The following is a 23,097-nucleotide window of genomic DNA, read 5'->3' as shown; positions in this document are numbered from 1 at the left end:
CATAGCCGAGTGCGTATGATGAAACTCACGTGTTTTTCAGTTAGTTTACTCCCTGTTGCTTGACTCATTCTAATCGTTATTCAAATGCAAGCAGCAACCACGTACTGCAAACCAGATGCAAATGTTGACGCCAGACAAGTCCAAGAGCATGTATATAATAACCAAAGCATGATCTCCCCCTGTGCAGCGGCTTGTAGTCTGATTGCTCTGAGCTGGATCTTGTTATAGATATCTAGCCTTCCCACCGAGCTACGAGAGTGGGTTCTGCCACGTCCTTGTACTCACCAGTAATTGCTTTGGTATTTTTAGTTTGCCAGTGTCGGGGTAATTAAAACAAATAGAGGAGATAGCAGAGACAGAGATCTCCCCTGGCTCCCGGGGATAAGTGAGGAGAGGTTTAGCGAGGTCACACACTGCAATGTTTTCAATTAGACACCTCTGCACTGATGAGGCTTTTATTAAAGAGATGCACAGCAACAGTGTGGATATTTATGCAAAACAGGGGGGAAAGAGAAGTTGCAGTGCTGTTACTGCTAAGTGGCTGAGACATTTATATAGCTGGGTGTGTAGTTGCTCTTTGTAACTACACAAGTTCACTCTTCTTTTTCTTATCTCTGCCTCAGTAAATACCTGACTGCACAAACACAATGATAAAAGTAACCCAACACAATGAGAGAAGCAGATAAACAAAAAAGTGCCTGTTTATTCTTATATAGATATGTATAATATTTTAAAGAATATTGTACATTATAATCAGAAATATAATCAAATACAAAATAATCAACTACATTTTTCTACATTTTGTCACTTTTGCAATAAATAGACTCTTCATTTATTATGCCATGATCAGTCATAAAAATACACTGATTTCATCTCACATGGTTAGAGTCGCTGCTACTGTGACTCTCGAGTGCCTGAAAAGAAACGAGTACAAATCTTTCCGTAGCAACTTGAAAACGCCACAAATTCACGTCCCTAAATTCACTGCTGCCAGAGAATACTCCTCCTCTCCATGACAACAGCCCATGGGGAGGGAGGGAGGGAGGGAGGGAGGGGGAGGGGAGAGGAGAGGAGAAGGTCCGCTCTGGTTTCATTGGTGAGCTCAGAATGACCAACCGTCCCTCAGATGGTTAACCACGGATCCGCTGGATGTCTGTGTGTCTATGGTAGACAGATGCAGGAGCAGGCTGCTGGGCCGGGTCAGGATGGCCGCCGGGCCGTGCCCAATAGGTAGAGACACTGGAGGTTGAGCACCATCAGGACCAACACCAGCCCAATGAGAAGCTTCTGGACCCACAGACACCCATCCAGCTTCTGCTCCAACCTTGCGTTGCAGGCAACGACTCGCATGAGCTGGTGGGAAAAGATTTGGTTCAGTTCATTCATAATGAAAGTCATGGGAAAAAAACCATCAAACCATTAAAAATGTACAGTAAATTAGGAATGTAATGATTATCCAGGGAGCTGATTAATGACTGGGTGCTGTACTAGACTTTAATAGGGGAACTACTCAATAAACCTATATTTAACCTACACATTATACTTACTGGGGAAAAATATAAGTCATCATCCAGTGTCTGGTTGTACAGGATTAGTCAAGAGATAATTTAAGTTAATTAACACTGAAATTAGTAACAATTCTACTAATAATAGATGTCATTCTAAAAAATGTATAAGGGCAGTCAAAAGTATCACAGTGAACAAATGTAGCAAATAAATTGTAACAAAAAGATAATAAGCAGTCTGGTGGATCAAGGCCTCTCCTCCAATCAGAGCTCACCGCTATGTTAAGATCCTGATGCCCATTGGTTCCTGGCTCCACAGGGCCGTCCCCAAGAAGGCTCAGTGCTGGTTTAATGCTCTCCAGGACGTGACAGCGTAATCTACAGGAAAGAGCAGAGGGCATTAGCAGCCTACAAGTCCAGTGTCACGACTGTAGTGTGAAAATCCGTGTGGCAAGACACCATGGTGAATCAAGTAAACAAGTTGACTTGAGGCCCAGACTGTGAAACCAAAGATGGCTTTGCAAAAGGCATGACTTGTTGTCTTACAATCTCTTTTGCTAATTAAGTGACATGGCTGAATAAGGACCGCAGTCTTGTACCTATGTTCCATGACCTTGGTTTTCGGTACTTCTTTCCAGAACTGTGCAAGTTCTTGTGTTCCAGCGTTGTCCATCTCAGCAGCCATGACCAGAAAGCGGTCCTGCAGAGAGGCCTGATAACCTGCACAAACACAGCCAGGACAAGATTACACCAAAAAGACAATTTCATGTGACTCCGAAAACAATTTTAACAATAAGGCCATTGCTCTTTGTGGTTTTGATGTAGGAATATATTTTTGTTATCTCTGAATCAAATTACACAAAAGACACAATTCTTCTTCATTAAATGTGAAGGGGTAATTTAGGTCAATTATTGTTTAAATAGTCAAGCGGAATAACCAGCTGACAGCTGACTTGATCAGCATCGTTCAGATTCATAAACAGAAGAACCTTTTTCATAAAACTCAGTGCTAGAGACACACGGTAATAATAAAACCCCTCATGTTAAAAGCCAGAAAAAATCATCTGAAACAGAGCTGATTCTTCTGGGCCATGTGCAGCACATCGTAAGCCCCATCTGACATTTCAGTGCTTGAAGGCCACAAAACATTTTAACTCACACAACATTGTCAAGTCCCGTTACGTTCGGTTTCTGAAGGTTTGTTTTGGGGAGATGAGAGATGATTCTTTTATCACTCTTGAAATATGTATGTCAGAAAAAGAAAGCGGCACTTTGTCAGCACTTTGTCGGTAGGTAATAGACTGGACCACTTGATTATTCTGAACTTCAGGAGAATATTTGGGAACATCCGCCCTGAGTGGAGTAGAGTGCAGAGTTAAAGTGCAGTACCTCCATGTAGGGACACCACTATATCAACTGATGCACCTGGTTCACAACAGCTGCTACTGGGCTTCACTCTGTACTTCTCAGGTGCTGTGGTTCGTACCTGTGGACACACCAGAGGCAGCTTGAATAGATACCATGCACGCACACACACACACACAAACAGAAAGTCTGCACTATAGCAGCATATAGTGTTTTTTTGTCCACTCATGCTCACAAACTTAAGCACATAAGTAAGCACACAAGCATGAATGCAAGCACACACGCACACACCTTGAAGGCCACTTGATTTTTGGTCACATTGTTCAGGATAATGAGGCATTTCTTCTCTGTCTCTTTTGAACCAAAGCTGAGCTCCTCTGCAGGGCTACAGGGAGAGAGAGAGAAAAACACATATCTTTGAACAGGAACCACATTAATGGGCTGTCTGGGTGGAAAGCAGAGGCTCAGGTCTCAATAAATAATTCTTTGCCATAAAGTGTCTATTTGGGCACTCCGATGCTGAAATAACTAGTAGATGCACACAGGAGTTTCCATTTGCTTTACAGCATGCTTTGTTGTTCTTCTCTGTGGTATCTTAGCAATATTGATTGGGCTGCTAAGCTTCCTGTGCTTAGATGAAGGCCTTGCAGTCTGTGAGGTGTGATTATCCAGGGACTGCTAGCTTTTCCTGCTGCACATCAGCTAAACAATCTGCTTTATGAAATCTTGACTCAAGAATGGTGCTGTGAGCGGCAACGTTTTCCGGCCTTTGTGCAAATCAAAATAATCACAACGCATACTTTCAAATACAGGGTTTCTGCCTGTGTGTGCACATTAATTTAGATATGGACTCGTATCAAAAAAAGAAAGCACCAGTAGAGTCAACATCCTATTGTTTGCATAGTTTCCATAGAGACATTTCCAAGTAACGTAGCTCCTAACTACAATTCTTTGGGCCGTTCTCACAGTCTCTGATGTGCTGCATTTATCCCTGACCCATATGGAGCTGTCAGGGCTTCGGGTGGCTGGGGCAGCCGTATCTGAGCCCCTTCACAGGGAACATGAGGAATTACACCCCATTATTATCAGGTTTAGGCAGAAAAGAGCCCTGATCGTGCATCAAAGCTGTGAAATCTGGAGCATAAGCACATCCATGGCCTAAAAACTAGCCATGAGGCACTTTGCTTCACTCTCTGACACTCGATCTGTGCGCACACCCAATGCTTCCCTCTAACCAAGTCCCAAACTGTCTCACTAAGCTCTAACTAGTTTGTGATTAGATGAATTCAGCCTCAGCGAACACTTCAATACACCGTTACTCTGCCAATAGGCCTCATTTTCAAATTACCAAAAAGATTAGAATTTCTGTTCAGTATTTATAAGGTTTCTCCTTGATGCAGCTAGGCTACACTCCATGGACTGGAACAGTTAAGAACAAAGATATTTTTTGTTTTTCATGTCCTCTTGTGTTCTTTTCTCCAGTAAAACAGCTGTGGAGACTGGTGCTCCCTTGAGCCCAGAATGACTCTCTAGGCTCCAGAAACCTTTGACAAACACATACTGAAGATCAAAGCCTTCCTTCCCCTCCCACTTCTAAAGCCCCCCAGTCTCGAATCAGGGCTAACAGCTCCGAAACATAATTGCATTTAAGGCTCATATAAATCTGTTTATCACTTTAATACTTAGCCCGGAGCTGTCAAAAACCTTAGATCAAAGACCTTACTCTGTAAAAACACAACTCAATGGACATTATTTATGAAAATGAGGAGTAACGTCATACAATATCTGAATGCAAATGGCACCCTGCTGAGTATTTACATGAGACCCAACCAATCTAATCTCAATGACGAAGCCAACCGCAATGATAAAATTCTTGCATTGGTAAATTAAGAAGCTTTTACATTAGCTTATGTGGAGTATAAAATTAACCAACAATATCTGATTACATCATTGTGTGATTGCTATAAACCTTTGTACTTCACCATTGACTTTAATATGTTGCTGAGGTCAACAGCACCCTTTGCAATTTAATGACCCCTCATTTGCACATTTGATATGTATGACGATATGGGCAAAAGTGACGAGTGCTCCTTGGTTAAAGATTAATTGGTCATTGGTCAATGTTTCTCATTGATTACCGCAGCACAATAATAATTAACTACACCAACCAATTTCTACCCAGTGAACAATTGATTGGGTGGCATCCTTAATTTCTGCCCACATTTGACTAGATCAATTGAGCTATAAAGGTACAAACACATGATAAATGGCTTTAGCCAATGAGTCAATAAGTCGATCATCTACACCTTGGTGTCTTGGTGTTGACACAAATGGCTTCTAGTCATGGTGCCACTATGACTGGCTGTAAGGTGACGTATAGGCAGATGACCAGATGGAGAAGGGGGAAGCAGGATGAGTACCTAACATGTAGTAGAGGTCCTTTGAAGGTGGTCAGTGGCTTCCTGACTCCTTTGGTCCTATTGGCTGTGTCTCCTTTATCATTGTCCTCTGACCTCAGACTGTCTTCCAGGAAATTCACCTGAAACAACAAAGACCACTTAATTAGAAAGGGGCTTAGGACACTGATAACTTAAGCATGTGACTGTTATCTGGCACTTTCTCTGAAAACGCAGTGTTTGCCCCTTGACCTCGGTCATACGGAGAAAGCTATCAGTTAATGAAGGCCTTGACAGTCATCTGTAATGATTAATTACTGGTCCATCTGAAATAATGGTGTGAAGTGTTATCTGTTATCATAATGGAAGCCATCTTCAAAAGTTATTTCCTTTTAAAGAAAAACCCTCATGAAAACACCTGACCCTTATTCCTAGTAGCCTCCAGTGGAAGCACAGAAGCACAAACAACATGTCCGTTTGTGAATGCAGAACCAAAATAACAAACACATGACCTTTGACAACACAGAATCCCCTGACCGAAACTAGTTCAACTAGGCCAGAGGTGGTGATGCATCATTCATACATTGTCACTTTCACTTCAACAAAACACCCATAAACTCTCCTCTACATCCAAATCAGCCACACACATAGCACGGGACCATACAACAGCTGACAGAACAGAAATTGTGCAGCGTTTGCATAAAGGTTGGAAATTATAGATGAAGGTCAGTTGGGGAAGTGAATGCTTGAATCACTGGGCTTTTTTCACTGTGTTGTTGAGACCACAGATTGTGTGAGACAGATGGGAGAGTGAGCGCATCAGGCGAGGATGGGAGGGCAGGGGAAAGGTGAGTGGGCTCTCCCTGTGATGGGAACATTTATGACTCAGAAGGGAAGTGTGTCCTCTGCTGTGATAAGCACCCATACACAATGTCATCTTAATTCAATGGCTGACTGCCACGCTACTGCCAGAATGAAGATATCAAGAGATGCTTAGCTGCTTCTGAAATGTCTCCATTTATTTATCATTTAAAAAAAAAATCAGGTCTAATACAGTCAGGCACTTATGTGATAGAAAAAGCAAAACATACTGAAATGAAATGAAAAGGTACCTGGACGTTGGAAAATGGAGTGTTTTTAAGCAATGCAACTGCTAACCAAATATTAGACTTCAAAGTCAAGGACTGCGTTAAAAATATCATTGGAACTATTATTGGCATTAAATCACATTATCTAAATCCAGTATAGATTTACAAAGATGAAAATAATTGTTCATTTATTTTGAGAAACAGATTCATTGTTAAAAATCAATTAAAAAATTGAAATAATCAAAATCATAGAAATAAAATGGACCACAGCTTACTTCCAAACAAGAAAGAACTTTAACATGGTTTATACACACATTGTGTAAGGTATGAAATGAGAAGACAAAGAAATAATTAAGGTTTATAATTTTACATCATCTTAAGCTGCAAGCTTAGTAAATTTCTAATGATGTGGAGTGTCTATCAATTATACATATTATGACACTAAGGCACAAAACAGGGTTCTCTATGTGATCAGCACTCTCCAGAGTCACAGGACTGGAAAAAGATAGTGTTAGAGGTCAAGGCACAGAGGTAGCGTGTGTTAAAGGATAAGGCCGGTGTTTTTTAATGCATTGCTTACCGTCAACAAATCCTATGAAAATAACAAAATCAACAATGCGTTTGCTCTACTCCCGTTACTTTCTGACTTCCCACGTACCGTTTTTAGCCGTCAACCCGGAAGTCATTGGCTCCAATTGTAAGCTAAAAATCTTGATATACAGCTCACAAAGACATAGTTTCAATTTTTAAAATCGCTAACTGTTACCACGAAAAGTCAGGCTGTTGTAGTTATTACCAAATCAAATGGGAACAAATTCTTCATTACGCCAGGAACTATTTTCGGTGCTACGGAACTACTTTCCTGAGATCGCAAACGTGTTTACAGCCGGCCTATTAAGTTGTTTGAGGAAAAAGTCGGCTGGCCTGGTGCATCGTGATGATGAAATATGTTGCCCAGAGCAACGGCATGGCTCTGTGACGTGATTTTAATCATTTTTTTAATACAATGGAGTTCTCTGGCTGCTGGGACATGGCTTCATTGGGCACCGGCTACATGGACAAGACTTGTTGGCAAAACAAAATCATTGTTGATTTTGTTATTTTCATAGGATTTGTTGACCGTAAGCAATGCATTAAAAAACACCAGCCTTATCCTCCTTATGCTCCAATTTGCCTGAATGGCAGTTGTTAGTAAAAAATAAAGCATTTTTGCAAAGATCACTGATGCTAAAAATATGACACAATAAAAACGGAAGGATAAACAATTTAGTGCGGAGTGTCTTTCTCTACTGTGATACAACAGTATTTACTCAAACAGTTTATAATCTAAGGTTAGGAGTTAGTGCAAATATAAGTTGTTAGTGATTCTGGGCACAAACGTGCCACCTATTCTCTCTGTTGTGCTAATTATATTGTGAAAGGAGTCACTGGCTTGGCTCCACGTTTACATGATGTTGTGTAGAAGGTAGGTTATCAACCAATTAGCCTACACTGTTGTATCACTTCATATAAAAGTCAAAAATCCAAAATTTTGACGTTTTACAAGTGCAACACATTTTAGTGGGCTAAATTTAAAAAGGTGGTCCAGGACAGGTCAAGGGGCGAACATGTCCACAGTGGTGATGACATCAGTTGATGGTGAGGGAGGTGTACTCACAAATAACACTAGACACGTGAGTACACCTGCCTTTCCAGTCTGTAGAAATCTCCTGGACTCTGAGCTCCTTGAGTGGGTGTGATCCTACACTGCCTTACCACCTCCAGCCCTTGTTTCAAGACAGAGAGAAAGGCAATTAGCTTCCCGTAGCGATCAGTTATCAACGCAGTGCTGGAACCCAGAGGTATTCAGGAGGGAGGGTGGCGGTATCTCTTGTTTATATAGGCAAGGAGGATGAGAAGAAGAGTGTTGAGCAAAAGGCTGTGGAATGCGTTCAGACAGGCCTTAAGTGTCTACAGACACTCTCACTGGTATTAACACAATGCCACAGTTTTAGTCGCAGCGCAGGCTAGCACACTCAGAAATAAGGCCTAGCTCATTAGGGGCTTATCAACCTGCTTCACTCAGAGACCATTCGCACAGAGTCATATTCATACACTTCGTCTCTTACATGGTAATGTATTTGCGTAACTCCAGCCTCTCTGGCTAACCTGAAAAAGAAATATCTTCTTATTTCCCATGGACCCGGCTCACAAGTAAAAAATGCTTGATTTCCAAACATCAGAGCTCAGAGGATTACAGTGCTTGTTATACCACAGCTATAGGTTTCAATCCCTGGTGAATTAAATATTGTACCAACAATGAGCCCCACGACAAACCTCCATACCATTTTCTCTGGGGTTATGCAAGGCAGGTTGACCCACGCTTGCCATAAATAGGCCCAAGAAGGAGTGCAAGGTGATTCCATGCTTGTATCTTACAGTAAGACCATCAGCATGCCTTTCAAACTGATGACTGTGGATTACTGTTGAGGCTACCAACTGACTGATTTGCATATCTCTGTTTTGTAAATCTAAATCTGTTGTGCATGACTAATGTGGTATTCATTTACAATGGGAGCATTGCTGTTTGTTTGCTGGGGCTTAGTTGGCTCATGGGAGCAGCTTTGGGTGACGCAGCACTGACAGGTCTCCAGCGAATACAGAGGAGTCTCCTATGGGCAGCAGGTTACGCAAATAGCTTAAAAGCTCAACAGGGGTTTGCCTAGCATACAGCTGCTATATACTACAGCACATATGCACTAGTCGTCAAATCTAGGTTACTCCTAAAACTGAAAAAAGGCAAAACAAACAAACAAAAAACAACAAAAATAACAGCAAATAATAACTGAAACACTAAATAACAACACAAACTGAATAAACAGTCATGGTTGGACACAACACTGCACAAGAGCAAAAATCTCACCACACCAGACATCTGAGATGACCTCCTTAACACCTTCCATCTATTTCCATGCAGGCTTGGTTTGCATGCCGCTAGCTAGAAAAGAAGCTAAATAGATTAATAGGTGAGGGCTGTAGTCCTGTAGGCAGTAAAGGGCTGTAGCATATAGCGATGATCTGACCGCAACTATGGTGCAGTTTGGTGACACCAGAGCGAGAGGGAGGTTGACGGTGGCTGCATGGATGTATTCAAGCTAAAAGCTGTGAGCATCTCTTTGATGGGGTTGCATTAGGGCTGCTTGCCAGCTAGCCCATAAGCACGGGACAGGCTGTCATGACCGCCGCATCACTCCAGTCTCCAACGAGGTCAAACACAAAGCCATTAGTCAGAACAAAAAGAAACACCCAATGGGGACCCGTTCTGTGAACATTTCTGAAAGAGCCCAGTGTTGAAGTGAGGTGGATGTGTGGCGAAAAAGGCAATCCAGCTACAGCAGGGAGCGGCTTCAGTAACAGACATGACACACTCTGTGTACCCTAATAGCAGCTCAGAAGATGAGAGAAGCAAGGCACTGAGTGAGGTTGGCTGTGATGTCTGAGCATTGTTGGCAGGATTAAACTGCAGCCGAAGACATTAGGAGTCACCTTCACAGAGACAATGAGCAGGAGCTTAACGGCTGCCAAATCAGGGCATTACTGCCACTTAATTCACAGTTGTCTCGGCAGAGGGGCCTCGATTACATGCTGTAATCTCAGACTCAACTTAAAAAAACAAAAAAAAACAACAACAATTAAAGACTGTGTGAGTGAAGGAACACATCAAAGCGAAGATGAATCTCTGACTACAGTACATCTAGGAACAGGATACCGCTGCATATCTGAGAGAGATGGACTCAACTGCCTGAAAAAGCCAGATGCAGAGTTAATCGTGACTCAATCAGTCTCAGCTCACAACATTACAGTGTTAGTGTTAATGAGTAAAGCCTTCCATTGTTGTTAGATTGAATGAGAGAGGTTACACAGAACAACTCAAGACTGATTACGCCACATTTTATAACCATGGAAACAGTCCTGCTCCCAACCTTAGCTTGAACATTAACATTATTTATTGATTCAATTTAGCATTTCTATCCAAAAGTTGAATACTTACTGATCCAGATTCAGCAATGAGAGTTGGATTTATAGAAGATATGATCTAAACTAAGAACCCCCCCCACATACATACACACACACACACACACACACACACACAGACTGTGCTTGCTAACAAAGTCAAGGCTTGACACAGGGGGCTCTTTTGCCTTAAATTCTAAAGTTAATTGGTGTACAAGGAATAAGAAACACCATGCTTTTTTCAGCTGTCTTTCACAGCTTCTCCACATGCTGAAGGGACTGAAAATAACTACAAATAAACTTGAAACGTTTTGTACCTTTTTGGGCTTTACCGCAACGTCAGAGTTGAAGCTGGACTCGAGGGTGTCTTTGCCCTCTGATTCACCCTCTTTACTCTCCGTATCATCCTCGCTGACAATAGGTCCATTGTCACAGATGGGCGTTTGGAAGTCGTCATCAGGAAGGGGAGGGTAACTGTACTTGAAGGGGTCCTGGAATGTAGCCAAATAAGTTATATCAATACAAGCATGTTTTTACATGAGTGTAAACGCTAAATGTAAATTATGGTGGTCACATATCCTCGATAAGTACAGAGTAAGTACAGAGAGTCACATAACTACTGGATGTTTTTAAATTGAGTGATGTAAAGAAGTGCTATTTGTAAATTCAGAACACTTCTACATATAGAGAGACTTAATGACATACCGTTCCACCCATGTGAGGTGGCAGGTATTCGGGGCCTATGAATGTCTGGATCTCAGATTTGGATGCGAATTTGAGCTTGCTGATCGCTTCAGGACCCAACCATGTCTTCACAATCTTCCATGCAGCTACAACGGAAAGAAAATAGATGTATTAGATTAGATCATCATTGTGATCAGTTTCTGATGGGCATAGAAATATACAAGCTTGTATGAACTTAATGGAAAAGGTAGGTTTGAGTCTCACCATTCATGATCCAAGGCATATCCACGATGATCATTTTGGCTGACAGGGCAAAAAAGAAAAATGTTAATGTAGAAATAATTTCTAATGTACCCAGGTTTGACTTGAAATTAGTTGTAAATCTCTATTAGTAAACGAGTAAACGTAACATATGGGAATGAGGTTACACATTTATTGCATTTTTATTACAACTTATTTGTTACTTACATAAAAACTTTGGGTAATATACTTTGAAGCAATTAATGATGTACTTCACAAAGTCCATGTCCTGAAACAAAAAGTAAACAAAAAGTGTGACTTAGTACATTATATGGAACCTTACAGAGGGCTTCAACTATAATAGATGTTTTATGGATTTCAATAAGGAGAATGCTTGTTCCCTCTTAACAGCCTCTGGATCTGCAATGACACAGTTCATGGCAAATGAAAATTTGTCACAAGTTCCTCTGAACAGTCTCTCAATCCATCCAATTTTCAACTACAGGGAATTAATGAGGATGTCACTAGCCTACAGAAAAATGGTGACTAATGGTCATTCGTCTGCAAAATAGATAATTATATAACCTTGTGATGTTTACGTTTTGATTGAACTAACCTGATCCCTTCTAGGAGATTTTGCACAATTTCCATACAAAACTAGGGAGAGTTAAATGGCTTAAACTCAAATGCTCCCCCCCCCCCCCCCCCCCCATGTGCAAATGAGAATGAATATATGGGTCTAATTCAAATAGACAAATCTCATCTACCATTCAGCAAGCACAGCACAGTAAAATCAAATCATATCATTGCTAACAAATAAGCGACATACTGTAAATCTTATCTAGAAAGCGTGTATTCTGGTGAAAGATTCTTGCCACACTTGAAATCTCTCTTTCAGGTGAACGTGATAAATGTGTGTGTTATAGCAATAGGTTAATTATCACCATCAGACAAACTGCAGATCTGTCAATGGAAGCAGCCCCTATAGCCTGGCTGGGCTCCATTATTGGCTGCACGTCTCATTGCTATGCAGCAGGCACACTGCTGAGCGTTAATGAGATCACACTGGCTAGGCCTACTCCAGCCCGTACTGTGGTTCACCAAACCTTAATCAGGCTGGTTTCCAAACCCGTCTCCTAATCCGCTAATTTCATATTTGGGTTGCACAGCTATTTATCCTTTCTGCCTTGCATGTGTTGGTTTATGTGTGTTCAATTGAGACATTTCTCCAGGAGAGAGTTTGGCCCATGAAACGCGCTTGCTGCCAGAGAGTCTGGGACAAAGTCAGTCTATGGATTAGGCAGTCCACTTGGATTGACCAACCGGATTTAAAGGTCACTTTAATCTCCAAAGTGTTAAACCACTGAAGAATATCAATCCCTCCATGACTACGGCTCAAACAGCGAGAAATATTAGGATGCTCACCAGGGCTTCAATGACACTCATAGCAAAGAATTGCTCTTATTTAAATAAGAGCCAAGCATGTTTAATAGGGAGGGAATGAAAATTCAAAAAACATTCCTCTCCCAGATCTGGATTTTAACTTGGAAGACAGGAGTGCAATTAATACTCAGATTAACACATGGCACATCAATTAAAAAAATAAAAATAAATAAGTGAAATAAATTACAAAAAGCTAATTTTCTGAAAAACGGAAAAGATTCACATTTTCGAGCATTTTTTGATCATCATGGACTTACAATATTGCTGAGTCCAGATTCTGACATGTCAAACACAACAGTGAGTGGCATCCCAGGCTCTCTCTTCGAATACCGTTCCAGCCAAAAAGCAACATACTTCTTCTTGTCCACGATGGTTTTGGCATCCTTGATGTGTAGCTTTACTTTGAACCAGACTAAAGTCAGAAAAAAAACACAGTTCACATTATTGACAGCAATGAATAAATGAGATATGAGTGGATTTAGGCTAAGGTTATACACTTTTAGGTGTGTAGTTATCTTGTGTGTGCCAAAAATCTAAGGACTAAGTACGTCTGTAATAAAACCTGATGTACATACAGAGCTTGTTGCCCTCTTTGTCATAGCCATGGAGGTAGACAGCACCAGTCTCAAACATCCATCTGGGAATGCTGCTCTCAGAGAGATCTGAAACACATAGGCAGATATACACAGATAGTATTGGCAAACCTTTCATTGTAGCTGGTGCTTAAAATTTCAATACCAACTGTAGCTACACAGATCATGGCATTGTTTGGTTCCTACAAACTTTCCCATGCCTTAATTTCATGATTTGAAGGCACAAAAACAATTCCTGCATTTGAAAGTTTTCACTGGTGCTCAATATCTCATGTAACACCTGGACAATACTCAACAAGGCCGTCTCTTTCTTTTGCACGAGATTAGTCTTCACAACAACAAAATACAGCTGAAATGGGTCTACAGCAATTAAAAATGTATGGGCATATGTGAGTCAGGGCTGAACAACAATACATTTCCATCCACATTTTTTGTGTAATTCCCCTAAACTTTTCAAGACCTGGGAATTATTTTTTTCACTACATTTCCTGACTTCCTAGACCTGCAGAGAAAGCCTGCACTTAATTCAGCACTTCTATGTTCTTATCTGTTAAGCGGAACATGGCTTAAGTTTATAGAAAATAACACACTTTGTCACCAACCTTTCCCAAATAAAAATAACAAAAATATTTCCAACATGTGATAATGCATTTAGATTATCTGACATGTGAAAATTGGATACTAATGACTTATATAAATCTAATTTCAGAAAAACAAATATTTGACAAATAGAATTTGCTGGCTTAAAAGGCCAGCAATTTCTTGAGTAACAAACAGCAATTCTGAGTAATTCTTCAGAAAACATAAACAGAAGGGATTGTTCTAGGAGGGAACGCATAGAGATATGGGTGCTCAACACACAATAACACTCTGTCTGGATCCATCCCAGAGGAGCACAAAGACAACCACTGATCTGTGTGCCTGGCTCACAAACATCTAAATATGTACCACATTTCTAACTTTAGATGATGTGCACAACAAGATATTACAACGAATCCAACATATCTTCCTACCATTCAAACCATATTCTTTCCTCCACTGAAAACTGTCATCGATCATTTTCAAGGCATCGTCAACAACATATATTCTCCATGTCAGGTACCCCTCCACCAGAGCATCATCTTTCTCAAGTCTGTCCACATCTCTGGAGTCATATTTCTCTGATGAATCTGTAAACATAAGACAAAGGGCAGGTCACATGACTAGCGAATTTATAGAGGTCAAACACATACTTTCACTTTTAAACAGACAGTCTTTGCAACTTATCTAACAAATACAGAAAAATAATGTTACTTGGCAAATAATGCTCATGGAGTTGTGTAGTAAATATAATGTGTAAATCCCACCAGGGGACCATATTGCCAAAGTTATCTTAGACTAAACTACAATAACTATAGAGCTAGCTATCTGTCTGCTCTGAGTACATGATCAATCAGGTCACACATGAAGTAAAGTAGTAAACAGTTAACCTAGCATATTTTTCCAACTTGGTGTACAGTAACAGATGGCGCTTAAGTTACCACAATTCATGCCAAAGCTACTGGTTAGCCAATGAGCAAGTTAATGTCAGTTTATCCACAGTAACTGTTACCTTGGAGGTACTCATTCTTGAATCTCTGTCTCGTCTCCTCAATCTTTTTCACCATCTCCTGTCAACAGAGAGTTAGCTCACGTTAGCTACGTTATTGGGTACAAAATAAACTGGCGAGAAAAGCTAGTGTTCTGTAACGATACCTGGTCCGGTTCGTGTTGGTCAAGTTCAGCCATGTTCAAGTCTCCGGCTTACTTCTCGCTGGTAGTTCCTTGTTGACTAGCAAACGTTGATGAATCAGTGCGAACTGTGAAACTGACGTCCTGTCACTGCCATTTCGGCTCTAGTATGGCCACACCTCTCCTTCCTGTGGCCGTTTCATTGTTTACTTCAGATGCATTTGATTTGATAGAAATAGTGTTGAATTATATTCGAGATAACAAGTAAAGCAATTATTCACACAGCTGCTTCCTTTTAGATAGGATTAGCTAAGCACTTCAGCTAACGCTAACTGTTTACCAACTCTCACCCACAATGCACTTGGATTGGTATCACAGGAAGCGTTCAATTTCTGTTGGCGCGCTAGAGAGTAGCTGAGCAGAGCAGAGCCCGAGTATGAGAGAGATGAGTATACATTTTGTTAAAACAGCTAATCTGCGTTGCTGTTTATCACAATTTAAGTTACATCTATTTTTATTTAGCACGTACATGCACTCTCTGGGCGTAATGATTTGACTGTTTGCGGCGACAGTGTTAGGCAGTCGTTATGCTTGGTTTCACAACTAACTTAGGTTTAGCAAAAACTACTCGTCCACTTGTTGCTAGGTGTCATTAACAGCTGGTAGCACAACTGCCATGCGAGTGACAGTTCCTTATGTTATGTAACGTTAACCTTTAGCCCCCGACAAAAAAGGGGCAAACCTGGATGGCACTCGTTTCTGTTTTGCATGATGGAGAGAATGCACTTAGAAGACTGGAATCAAAAACCCCATCGGCTATCTCTCTGTGGAAGAGTAATTTTATTTCAGTGCAAACGTGCTTCAGCCCCCAGGGAAAGTGAAAGAAACGCGTCTGAGTTAATATTCAGCAGCCTTTCATTTAAACGGGAAGACAACACTTTCCTAAAGGCAAATGATGATGGAGTGTCTATCATCATCAGCCGAAAAAGTTCAGCACACGTGGATATTGTAAAATGTAAATGTGCCTTGGATGGTCAGAAGAGAGTCAATACACCATGCATTTTAGTGGCAAAGAGCCACAAAGGGGAGAGCTTCAAGTACAGTCTTCTCATGCTGAGCAGCTCAAACAGACTGGAGCCCCACATGGAATTTAAACTCCCTTATCAAATGAGAGAGAGTGTGTCCATTCTCCAGGGCCCCACAGTGTTGTGGAGTCATGCTGGTGATGTCTTCTACACATCCCTGCAGGCAGGTGAAGTGAGACAAATACCCATACAGTTCTCCCACAGCCTTATTGGAGAACTCCCCCTTCACAAAGGACAGGTATTCGTCCTAGGACTGCAAAACTCCTCAAAAGAAGGCTTGAGAGACCAGTCCAGCGGTTCAGTCGGGAGCCAAACCCTGGGGTATTTTGTAGAGAATGGACAGGTGTTTGATGGCACTATGATTTTACCTCATCCCTACAGTTGCATTACACAGTGCATCTTGGTGCTCTCAGCTGAACAGGTGGATGGTGTGTTGAAATCCTCCGTGGTTGCAGCAACTTCTAAAAGGCAGCTAGTTTATTTTGAGAATGGAATTCTGAAAGAGGTATGCCAGCTCCCCTTCGAGCGGCCTAAAGATATTCGGGTGGTGAACACAGGAAGAAATGGCTGTCTGTTTACCATATCCTTTGACCAGGGACATGTCTGTGCTATATGGAAGGAAACATTTCAGGTATGCAAATGTGTGGTTTTATCCGTGTGAGATCCATGCCTTATCCATGTTTCCTATAGTTTCATTCAGTTGCCAATTTTTACCATCCCACGTTGTTAAACTGTCTCCCCCAGATAGCCTCCCACTGGTCAGGTGTCAGCTCTGTTCATGTTGATGACTTCCTGGGATGTGGAACAGACCAGCTGCTGCTGTTTTTTGAGGATCAGGGTGCAGCAGGACAGCCATTGGATAATTTCCTCATCACTGACCTCTGTGGCACTACATACTCTGTAAGACATTTTTTCCTTTTCATGGGCAATGCTGCTTGACAGTTAAGAAGCAACCTGCTTTTAAAGGGTATTTTGCCTGAATAAAGTGCAAATGTGAAGCAGGTCATCATGACTAATGGAAAATACTTGTTTTTAGAGTGGCCAGGAGAATGGAGCACGAAAGACATCTCATCCTCCACAGGAGAAGTATCTCCTCACTCTTCAAGCTTTAGAGTCCAGACTACAGGTAGACATGATCTGCAAAGCATTGCTGAAGTGGTTTTTAGGTTGTGTAATCAGCGATCTGATGATGTTATTCTTATGAGATGAATGTTGTCTTGAAAGGAACAAATCAATCATTCAACCTATCAGTCACTCAGTGTGTTCTCATGTCAATCAAATGTTATCTGTCTGTCCATTTGTGTGTAGAGTGGCTTGACGATGCTGCAGGAGCTTCACAGAGACGTGAGGGTGAAGGAAAGGGTTCTGTTGCAGTCAGTCCAAGCCCTTACTGATGTCGTCTCAGAAAGAGAGCCTGTTGTCACCCAGTATGAGCAGGTACTGAATATGTATATTTATGCATTATGAGATGTACAGCTACAACAATGTACTGCAAACCATTGCCTGTTGTGTTGTATCACAGTATTTACCTAGTGTTTGCTAGTTTTCAATATCTGTCCTAGAGCAGGTTGGTACTTACATGTGGGGGTTAGGTGTCGTTGTTCAGAGGCATTTCGGTAGCTTTGGACACCGTCAGAACTGGGAATCAAACCAGCAACCCTTCCCCTAATAGGCCTCGTTAGCCAGCTTGCTAACCCACTGTAATTGTCGTGTTATAATAGTATAATAGTAATGTTATTAACCTGGAACCTTTACCTTTCTCATAGTCCTGACTGAGTATTGGTAGACCTTGCAATATGATATGATGTCAATGTTGCAATTTTGACAGAATGCAGATACTGTAAAATGTAGATACAATTATATTTTGACAGAAATTATCTCTATAACACACTATTTTTTAATTGCATTAAAAAAAACTCCACTATTGGTGTACCTCATGGGTGGCAGTTCAAATGGAAATGACTGACATAACTGCCATTGCTGTCAATGCTGTCACACTGTCATTGTTGATTATAGTCTTTGCACTTTCTGTACAGGAAGGCCTTATTGCTCTGTGGGACGGGGATGATGAGTCAAAGGATGAGGCCTTGGATGACAAGATGCAAGACATGCCAGCAGTGTGTTCAAAACCTCAAGTTGACAAGCTGTGGCATCGCATCATTGAGGACCGATTGGTTGTGGGCGTGATGCTAACTACTGACAGCTCTATGTAAATGTGATTTTTATTTAAGTGGATTGTATATTTTACTGTGTAAAGTAAACAGTTTGTGAGCCTTATGGAATGCTGCATCTGAGGCATCAGCTTTACCAAATCCGGCCCATTGAACATCACATCATCTTAACACTTGTCAGTAATGATTTTTGAAAATGTTCACTCACTTGATATCATGCCAGGCATAATGAGTTGCTATCTTCATCTGGTCAAGTGGAGCCATGTGTGTATGGTAATGATACAAGCAATGTTAATATGCTACTACTCCATGTATTAATGATGTCCAGTCAAGCGTTGGTTCCCAGTGAGAGCTACTTTCCAGCTGTCAGCTCCTACCATTGCTGCCTGATTAGATTTTTAACTACTGAAACATAATAGAGCCACGGTTAGGATATTAGCCCCCAGATCCTATAGAGTGAATCACAATTGTAAGGTAAAATTCCCTCCCTAGCAGTTTATCTCCAAGTAACTCCTGAGAGTTGTTTCTCATGACTAGATGGATGAGGCAGTGTTGTAAACAAATGTAACTTCTAACTCTGTCAAAGACTAGAGTACTCTCACAAGTGTGATGCCATTGGGGCCATTAAATAATGTTCCCTTCTCCGTTTCAATAGCGTTAAGTGAATAAGAATGTCGGTCTCTCTTCTGTCTTCTTTGATTTCTCCCGACTTTATATGAATTTCACCACAGCAGCCGCTTGGTGGCTAGGTGGTCACCATGGCAACACGTTTTGAAATAACCCTCCAAGCTCTTTTTGTGGGAACGAGAAGCAATCAGATTCCTCGTTACTCCATCCACCTGTTCTGGTTTCAATTTGGGCACATATGGAGGAAAGCTCCTTCTGGCAGAATTGCCTCAAGGGCCTCTGTATTGCTGTGGGTTTTTATTGTAGCACTGGCAGAGCTGATGTAATGTACCACCTGAGGATATCTCTGTTAATCATTTCACACAATCACTCATTCACTCACACACTTACCCATTAATTCACATTCACTCTCTCCATTTCTTTGTAATTGATTCTCAACGTGATCGCCTACTGTCCATGTGATATGTGATTGTTAGTGATGTGTTTTATTTTTGTTCCAGACCAGTGGACAGTGTGAGTTTATCCATCCTGACAGAGACGGGCCAGAGATCAACGCCTGCAGTCATCCAGACCCAGAGCCAAGTGTTCTGGCTCCCCACGCCCGGCCCCTCGTCCCCCTCCTCTCCCTCCACGCTCCCAGAGCCTGCGGCCAAAAGAAGCAAGCGGCACAATGCCGGCAGACCCGATGATGCCAACCCATGCAGACTGGCAGTGACTGCTGTGACCAGGCTGACACCTCTGTTGAACTCTGGCTGTGTCAAGTGCCCTGTCATGCTCCATTACATCCAGAGACAGGAGTCTTCTGCCCTTGTGAATAACCCAACACCGGTGGTCCTCCATTGTGGTCCTGTTCCTGTAGACATCCAGAGCAAAAACCACACCCAACTGTTGAAGAACTCTAAACTCAAAACAGGTAAAGTGGGTGTACTTAAAATCACTAAGACTCCTAGACTTGAGATTTTCATTTTTTTTAATCCACCTTCAGCAGCTGAGCTATGCTGACGCATGGATGTTATATCTACAACTTTTGTCTTCTCTTTGTGGCCAGATGAAGTCAGAGAAGATTTGCTGAGTCTGTTGGCGGTGCTGGATCGCTGGGTCTTCCACATAGACTCTCCTGATTACAGCTTAGGGGATGTAGATGGCTGGATCCAGAGGACAGTGGGGTGTGAGAGGATAGAGGTCAGCCCTCAGTATCTACTGTTCAACTCTTCAGGACCATCTGCTCCCATGCTGCTTCACTGGCATCAGACAACCCCTTTCCAGGGGGAACTTTCTGTCCACTCCAGGTAATTTGTTTTTATTTACAGATACAAGGCAGGGTTGCTATTTTATTGATGTTAGAGTTGTACTTGAGTGTACTAGTACTAGTGTTGATGTTTTGGATCAAATTGAGTTTTGATCATTACTATTTGATGGAGAACTATGGCAAAATGAACTAGAAAGGGATTTGTTTTTTTAATCTTTTGGCTCATTTTCCTCATCACACCTTTTAGTCTGGATGCCAATTTTATGGCTTTTTATGGAAAAATCCCTTTAATTTGCATTATTAAAATGGTAATATGATGCTAATTTAGAAGTTAAGTTAGAAAAGCCAAGGATGAGTTATCCAATTGAGAGGTTTTCCATTCCATTGCAAACTGCATTGTTGCTGCTCTGTGCATTGATTCACTACTGGGGACTCGCTACTAATCACATTCATAGTTCTGCAAATGGAAGTGGGCACTGCTCAGTTTATATTGATGGTTTGAGGTTGACAAGGCTTTGAAGTTGACAAGGATGCGTGTCAGTGAAATATTTGATGGAATATCAAAGTGAATAGGATCCTCTGGCAAGCGGAATGTTACATGACTTGGAATTACAAATTTCACAAACACTGCATGCATTCAACAACAGGCAAGGTGGGTGTGAAGTAGCGGACAAATGATAAGAGATGAGAAAAACAACTTAGCAACAGTGATATTTTCATTTAATACTGCATACTTTAAGTAAGAACATTTACATACTGACACTATTGTTCCCTTGCAGCCAATTACAGACGCTCCAGTTCCTGGACTCTTTGTTGGGTTACCTTCCTGCTTCCTGCTCCATCCAGGCCCTCAGAGAGACAGGGGGACGGGGTGCAGCTCAGACATTTTCTCGGACCTTGGAGAAAGAGGTGCTGTCACTCAAAGAGGGATTGTCATCGCTGCTCTGTGGAGAGAAAGAGGATGGGGAGAGGAGGAGCAGCACTGGAGTGAGACAACAGGAGACCCCAGAGCCAGGTTCTGTAGAGGGGCTCCAGCGGTGTAGAGAGGAGTGGCAGAGGGACTTGGAGAGGAGTAGGATGAGGTTGAGCCCCCTGGTGGATGTGGGACGGTATCGCAGGCTGAGCCAAAGCCTGTCCAAAGTCCAGCTTGAGGGGGACACGGCAGCTCTCCTAGAGACGCAGAGAACTTTGTTCAGCTCTGGTTAGCTCCAGTAGAACTCTGTCTATTCTGATTCAATTCCAGAGGAAACCTTTATGTTATTGTAAAACCATAGCAATGGCTTTAAACATTGGTGAACTTGATATCCAGACCTATGACTATATTTGCATATCATATATCTTAGGGTCCATCTAAAAATATCGGTGTTGACCTTCAAAAAACGATATTTGTCAAACCCTAACATGTATTACTTTGTTGTGTTGATGTGATGACAGTTTGGTTACAAAAGGAATTCATTAGGTTGTAAAGAAAATAGTATCCATGTGTTGATAAATGAATACCAGCAAAAACATTGTGGGTTTGGTTCTTGTTGAAAATCCCTTAAGTCTAAATGAAAGGAGATCCTAAGTTCCAAGGATGTCTCTTTGACAAGCAATGTTTGTATTGATGGAACTGAAAGCTGACTCTTTTATTATTAATGTATTGTGTCAAGTGTTGTGACTGAAACGACACAGTCCATCATGTATGCTGTGCACACTTCGCCTGTACTGAAAGCATACCCCCAGTGTAGGCTCGGCTAGATCCTCTGCTGAAGTGTTTGTGTGTCTGTCCTCTCAGACAGCCTCTTGGGGTTTATATCCCATGTCTGTTGGTGTGTAGCGCCTTAACCCATATCCTTTCGACCACCTCCTGGGTTTCACAGCCTTAATCTGTCTGTGATACTTGTCTCCACTCAGGTCCCTTCAGACCCCCAGTGTTTAGAAGCACTCTTTAAAGTCTGCTGCTGCTGCTGCTGTGTGCTATCCAGTGGGAGAAGACTGCTACTTTCATCCTGAAGTGAGAACTGTTGTGTGTTCAGAATAAAGACAAAAGAGGATGGTAAGGTAAGGGGTTATACTGCTGCTCTGTGGCTGTAGTTAACTGTGAAAGCTTTTAGTGGCACTTTCCCCTCATGGCTCAGTTATTTTCCTGTGAAATAATGAAAAGGAAAAAAAAAACCTCTTGGATGCTGTTTCTCTTATGACGCTGAACATGCTGTCAGCACTGTTATTTAAAGTGCCACTCCTCCAAGTGAACATCAAACTGTCGCTAAAAGAGGAGCTACTCTGGATGCATGAGGTCTGTGGTGGCTTGACCAAGAGTGTTTGTTAAAATGGAGGGTGAGGTTTTTTGTTTTTTTTCCAGCTTTGTGGCCCCTGCTTCATGCAGCTGGCCAGTGGGGACTGGAGAATGGGGATGTGCATTTTGTCAGAGATCCAGGAGCTGCTCTGTCTCCATCTGTTTGTAGCACTGAGTCTGAGGAGAGAGAAATTCTCCCTCTCTTTCACACCTTTGGTGTGTGTGCTTCATTGATTTAGACAGGTAATGGGTTCCAGTGGACTTACTGTCACAAGACTCTACGAAACACACCTGAAACATAATTGCTTTAGATGTTTTTATTGTCCAGGGGGATTCCCAAAATGTTCTGTTATTAGAGTAATGTTGCGTGTATTGCTGTGGATTCATTAAATGTCATGGAAATACTGAAATCTATTTTTGTTGTGTTAGAATGCAAATAAATCTCCTGCTTGCAGCTCTAGATCTCAGCTTTTGGTGTTACATTCAGACTAGTCATCTCAAACTGGATCGCACAAATCAACACCTTTTTGGCTCTTTAAATTTTAAGAGGCTGACTTCGTTGTCTAATTGGCTGCTTTTCTGCTGTTTTCACACCAATATGAGTTATTTCACAGCTAAAGTTCAGAACAAAAAAAAAAAAAAATTATCCTCATCGCTAGAAAACCACCCT

At 41.7% G+C, this 23,097-nt stretch overlaps 2 protein-coding genes across 4 annotated transcripts; one reads left to right on the top strand and one right to left on the bottom strand.

Annotated features, from left to right (window-relative positions):
• Positions 1-683: 683 nt before the first annotated feature.
• On the bottom strand, positions 684-15,281 carry mospd2 (motile sperm domain containing 2). Of its 3 annotated transcripts, XR_013505144.1 has the most exons (16): positions 15,042-15,281; positions 14,899-14,956; positions 14,321-14,476; positions 13,290-13,376; positions 12,972-13,126; positions 11,500-11,560; positions 11,296-11,334; positions 11,053-11,177; positions 10,665-10,838; positions 5,291-5,409; positions 3,162-3,255; positions 2,895-2,991; positions 2,105-2,225; positions 1,781-1,883; positions 964-1,353; positions 684-903 (listed from the first exon to the last, which is right to left on the bottom strand). XR_013505144.1 is itself a non-coding variant. In XM_078286184.1 (15 exons), exons 1-15 carry the CDS (start codon positions 15,072-15,074, stop codon positions 1,201-1,203), a joined length of 1,575 nt encoding a protein of 524 aa, XP_078142310.1. In that variant the 5' UTR covers positions 15,075-15,281; the 3' UTR covers positions 684-1,200. The 3 variants fall into 3 exon arrangements, 2 of the variants coding, with proteins under 2 accessions (XP_078142310.1, XP_078142311.1); XM_078286184.1 differs by having other exon boundaries at positions 684-1,353; XM_078286185.1 differs by having other exon boundaries at positions 684-1,353; positions 14,899-14,953.
• Positions 15,282-15,646: 365 nt separating this feature from the next.
• fancb (FA complementation group B) lies at positions 15,647-21,440 on the top strand. Its single transcript, XM_071927024.2, has 8 exons — positions 15,647-16,733; positions 16,847-17,002; positions 17,139-17,228; positions 17,411-17,539; positions 18,139-18,311; positions 19,401-19,813; positions 19,949-20,189; positions 20,929-21,440. Exons 1-8 carry the CDS (start codon positions 15,786-15,788, stop codon positions 21,353-21,355), a joined length of 2,577 nt encoding a protein of 858 aa, XP_071783125.1. The 5' UTR covers positions 15,647-15,785; the 3' UTR covers positions 21,356-21,440.
• The last annotated feature ends 1,657 nt before the right edge of the window (positions 21,441-23,097 follow it).

Source organism: Centroberyx gerrardi, chromosome 10, assembly GCF_048128805.1.
Source record: "Centroberyx gerrardi isolate f3 chromosome 10, fCenGer3.hap1.cur.20231027, whole genome shotgun sequence".
NCBI classification, from domain to species: domain Eukaryota; kingdom Metazoa; phylum Chordata; class Actinopteri; order Beryciformes; family Berycidae; genus Centroberyx; species Centroberyx gerrardi.
Note: the sequence above shows the minus strand (reverse complement) of the source record. Positions and strands in the feature narration are given on the sequence as shown.

Excerpts from the sequence above, each read along its gene's own strand:
- mospd2 (XM_078286184.1), bottom strand. The coding sequence starts at position 15,074 with ATGGCTGAACTTGACCAACACGAACCGGACCAG. Across the intron at positions 11,335-11,499 it reads ATATTACCCAAAGTTTTTAT|CCAAAATGATCATCGTGGAT; the intron begins GTAAGTAACAAA and ends TTGCCCTGTCAG. Across the intron at positions 1,354-1,780 it reads ATCAGGATCTTAACATAGCG|CTCATGCGAGTCGTTGCCTG; the intron begins GTGAGCTCTGAT and ends TTTTCCCACCAG.
- fancb (XM_071927024.2), top strand. The coding sequence starts at position 15,786 with ATGATGGAGAGAATGCACTTAGAAGACTGGAATCAAAAACCCCATCGG. Across the intron at positions 17,003-17,138 it reads TCTGTGGCACTACATACTCT|AGTGGCCAGGAGAATGGAGC; the intron begins GTAAGACATTTT and ends ACTTGTTTTTAG. Across the intron at positions 17,229-17,410 it reads CTTTAGAGTCCAGACTACAG|AGTGGCTTGACGATGCTGCA; the intron begins GTAGACATGATC and ends ATTTGTGTGTAG.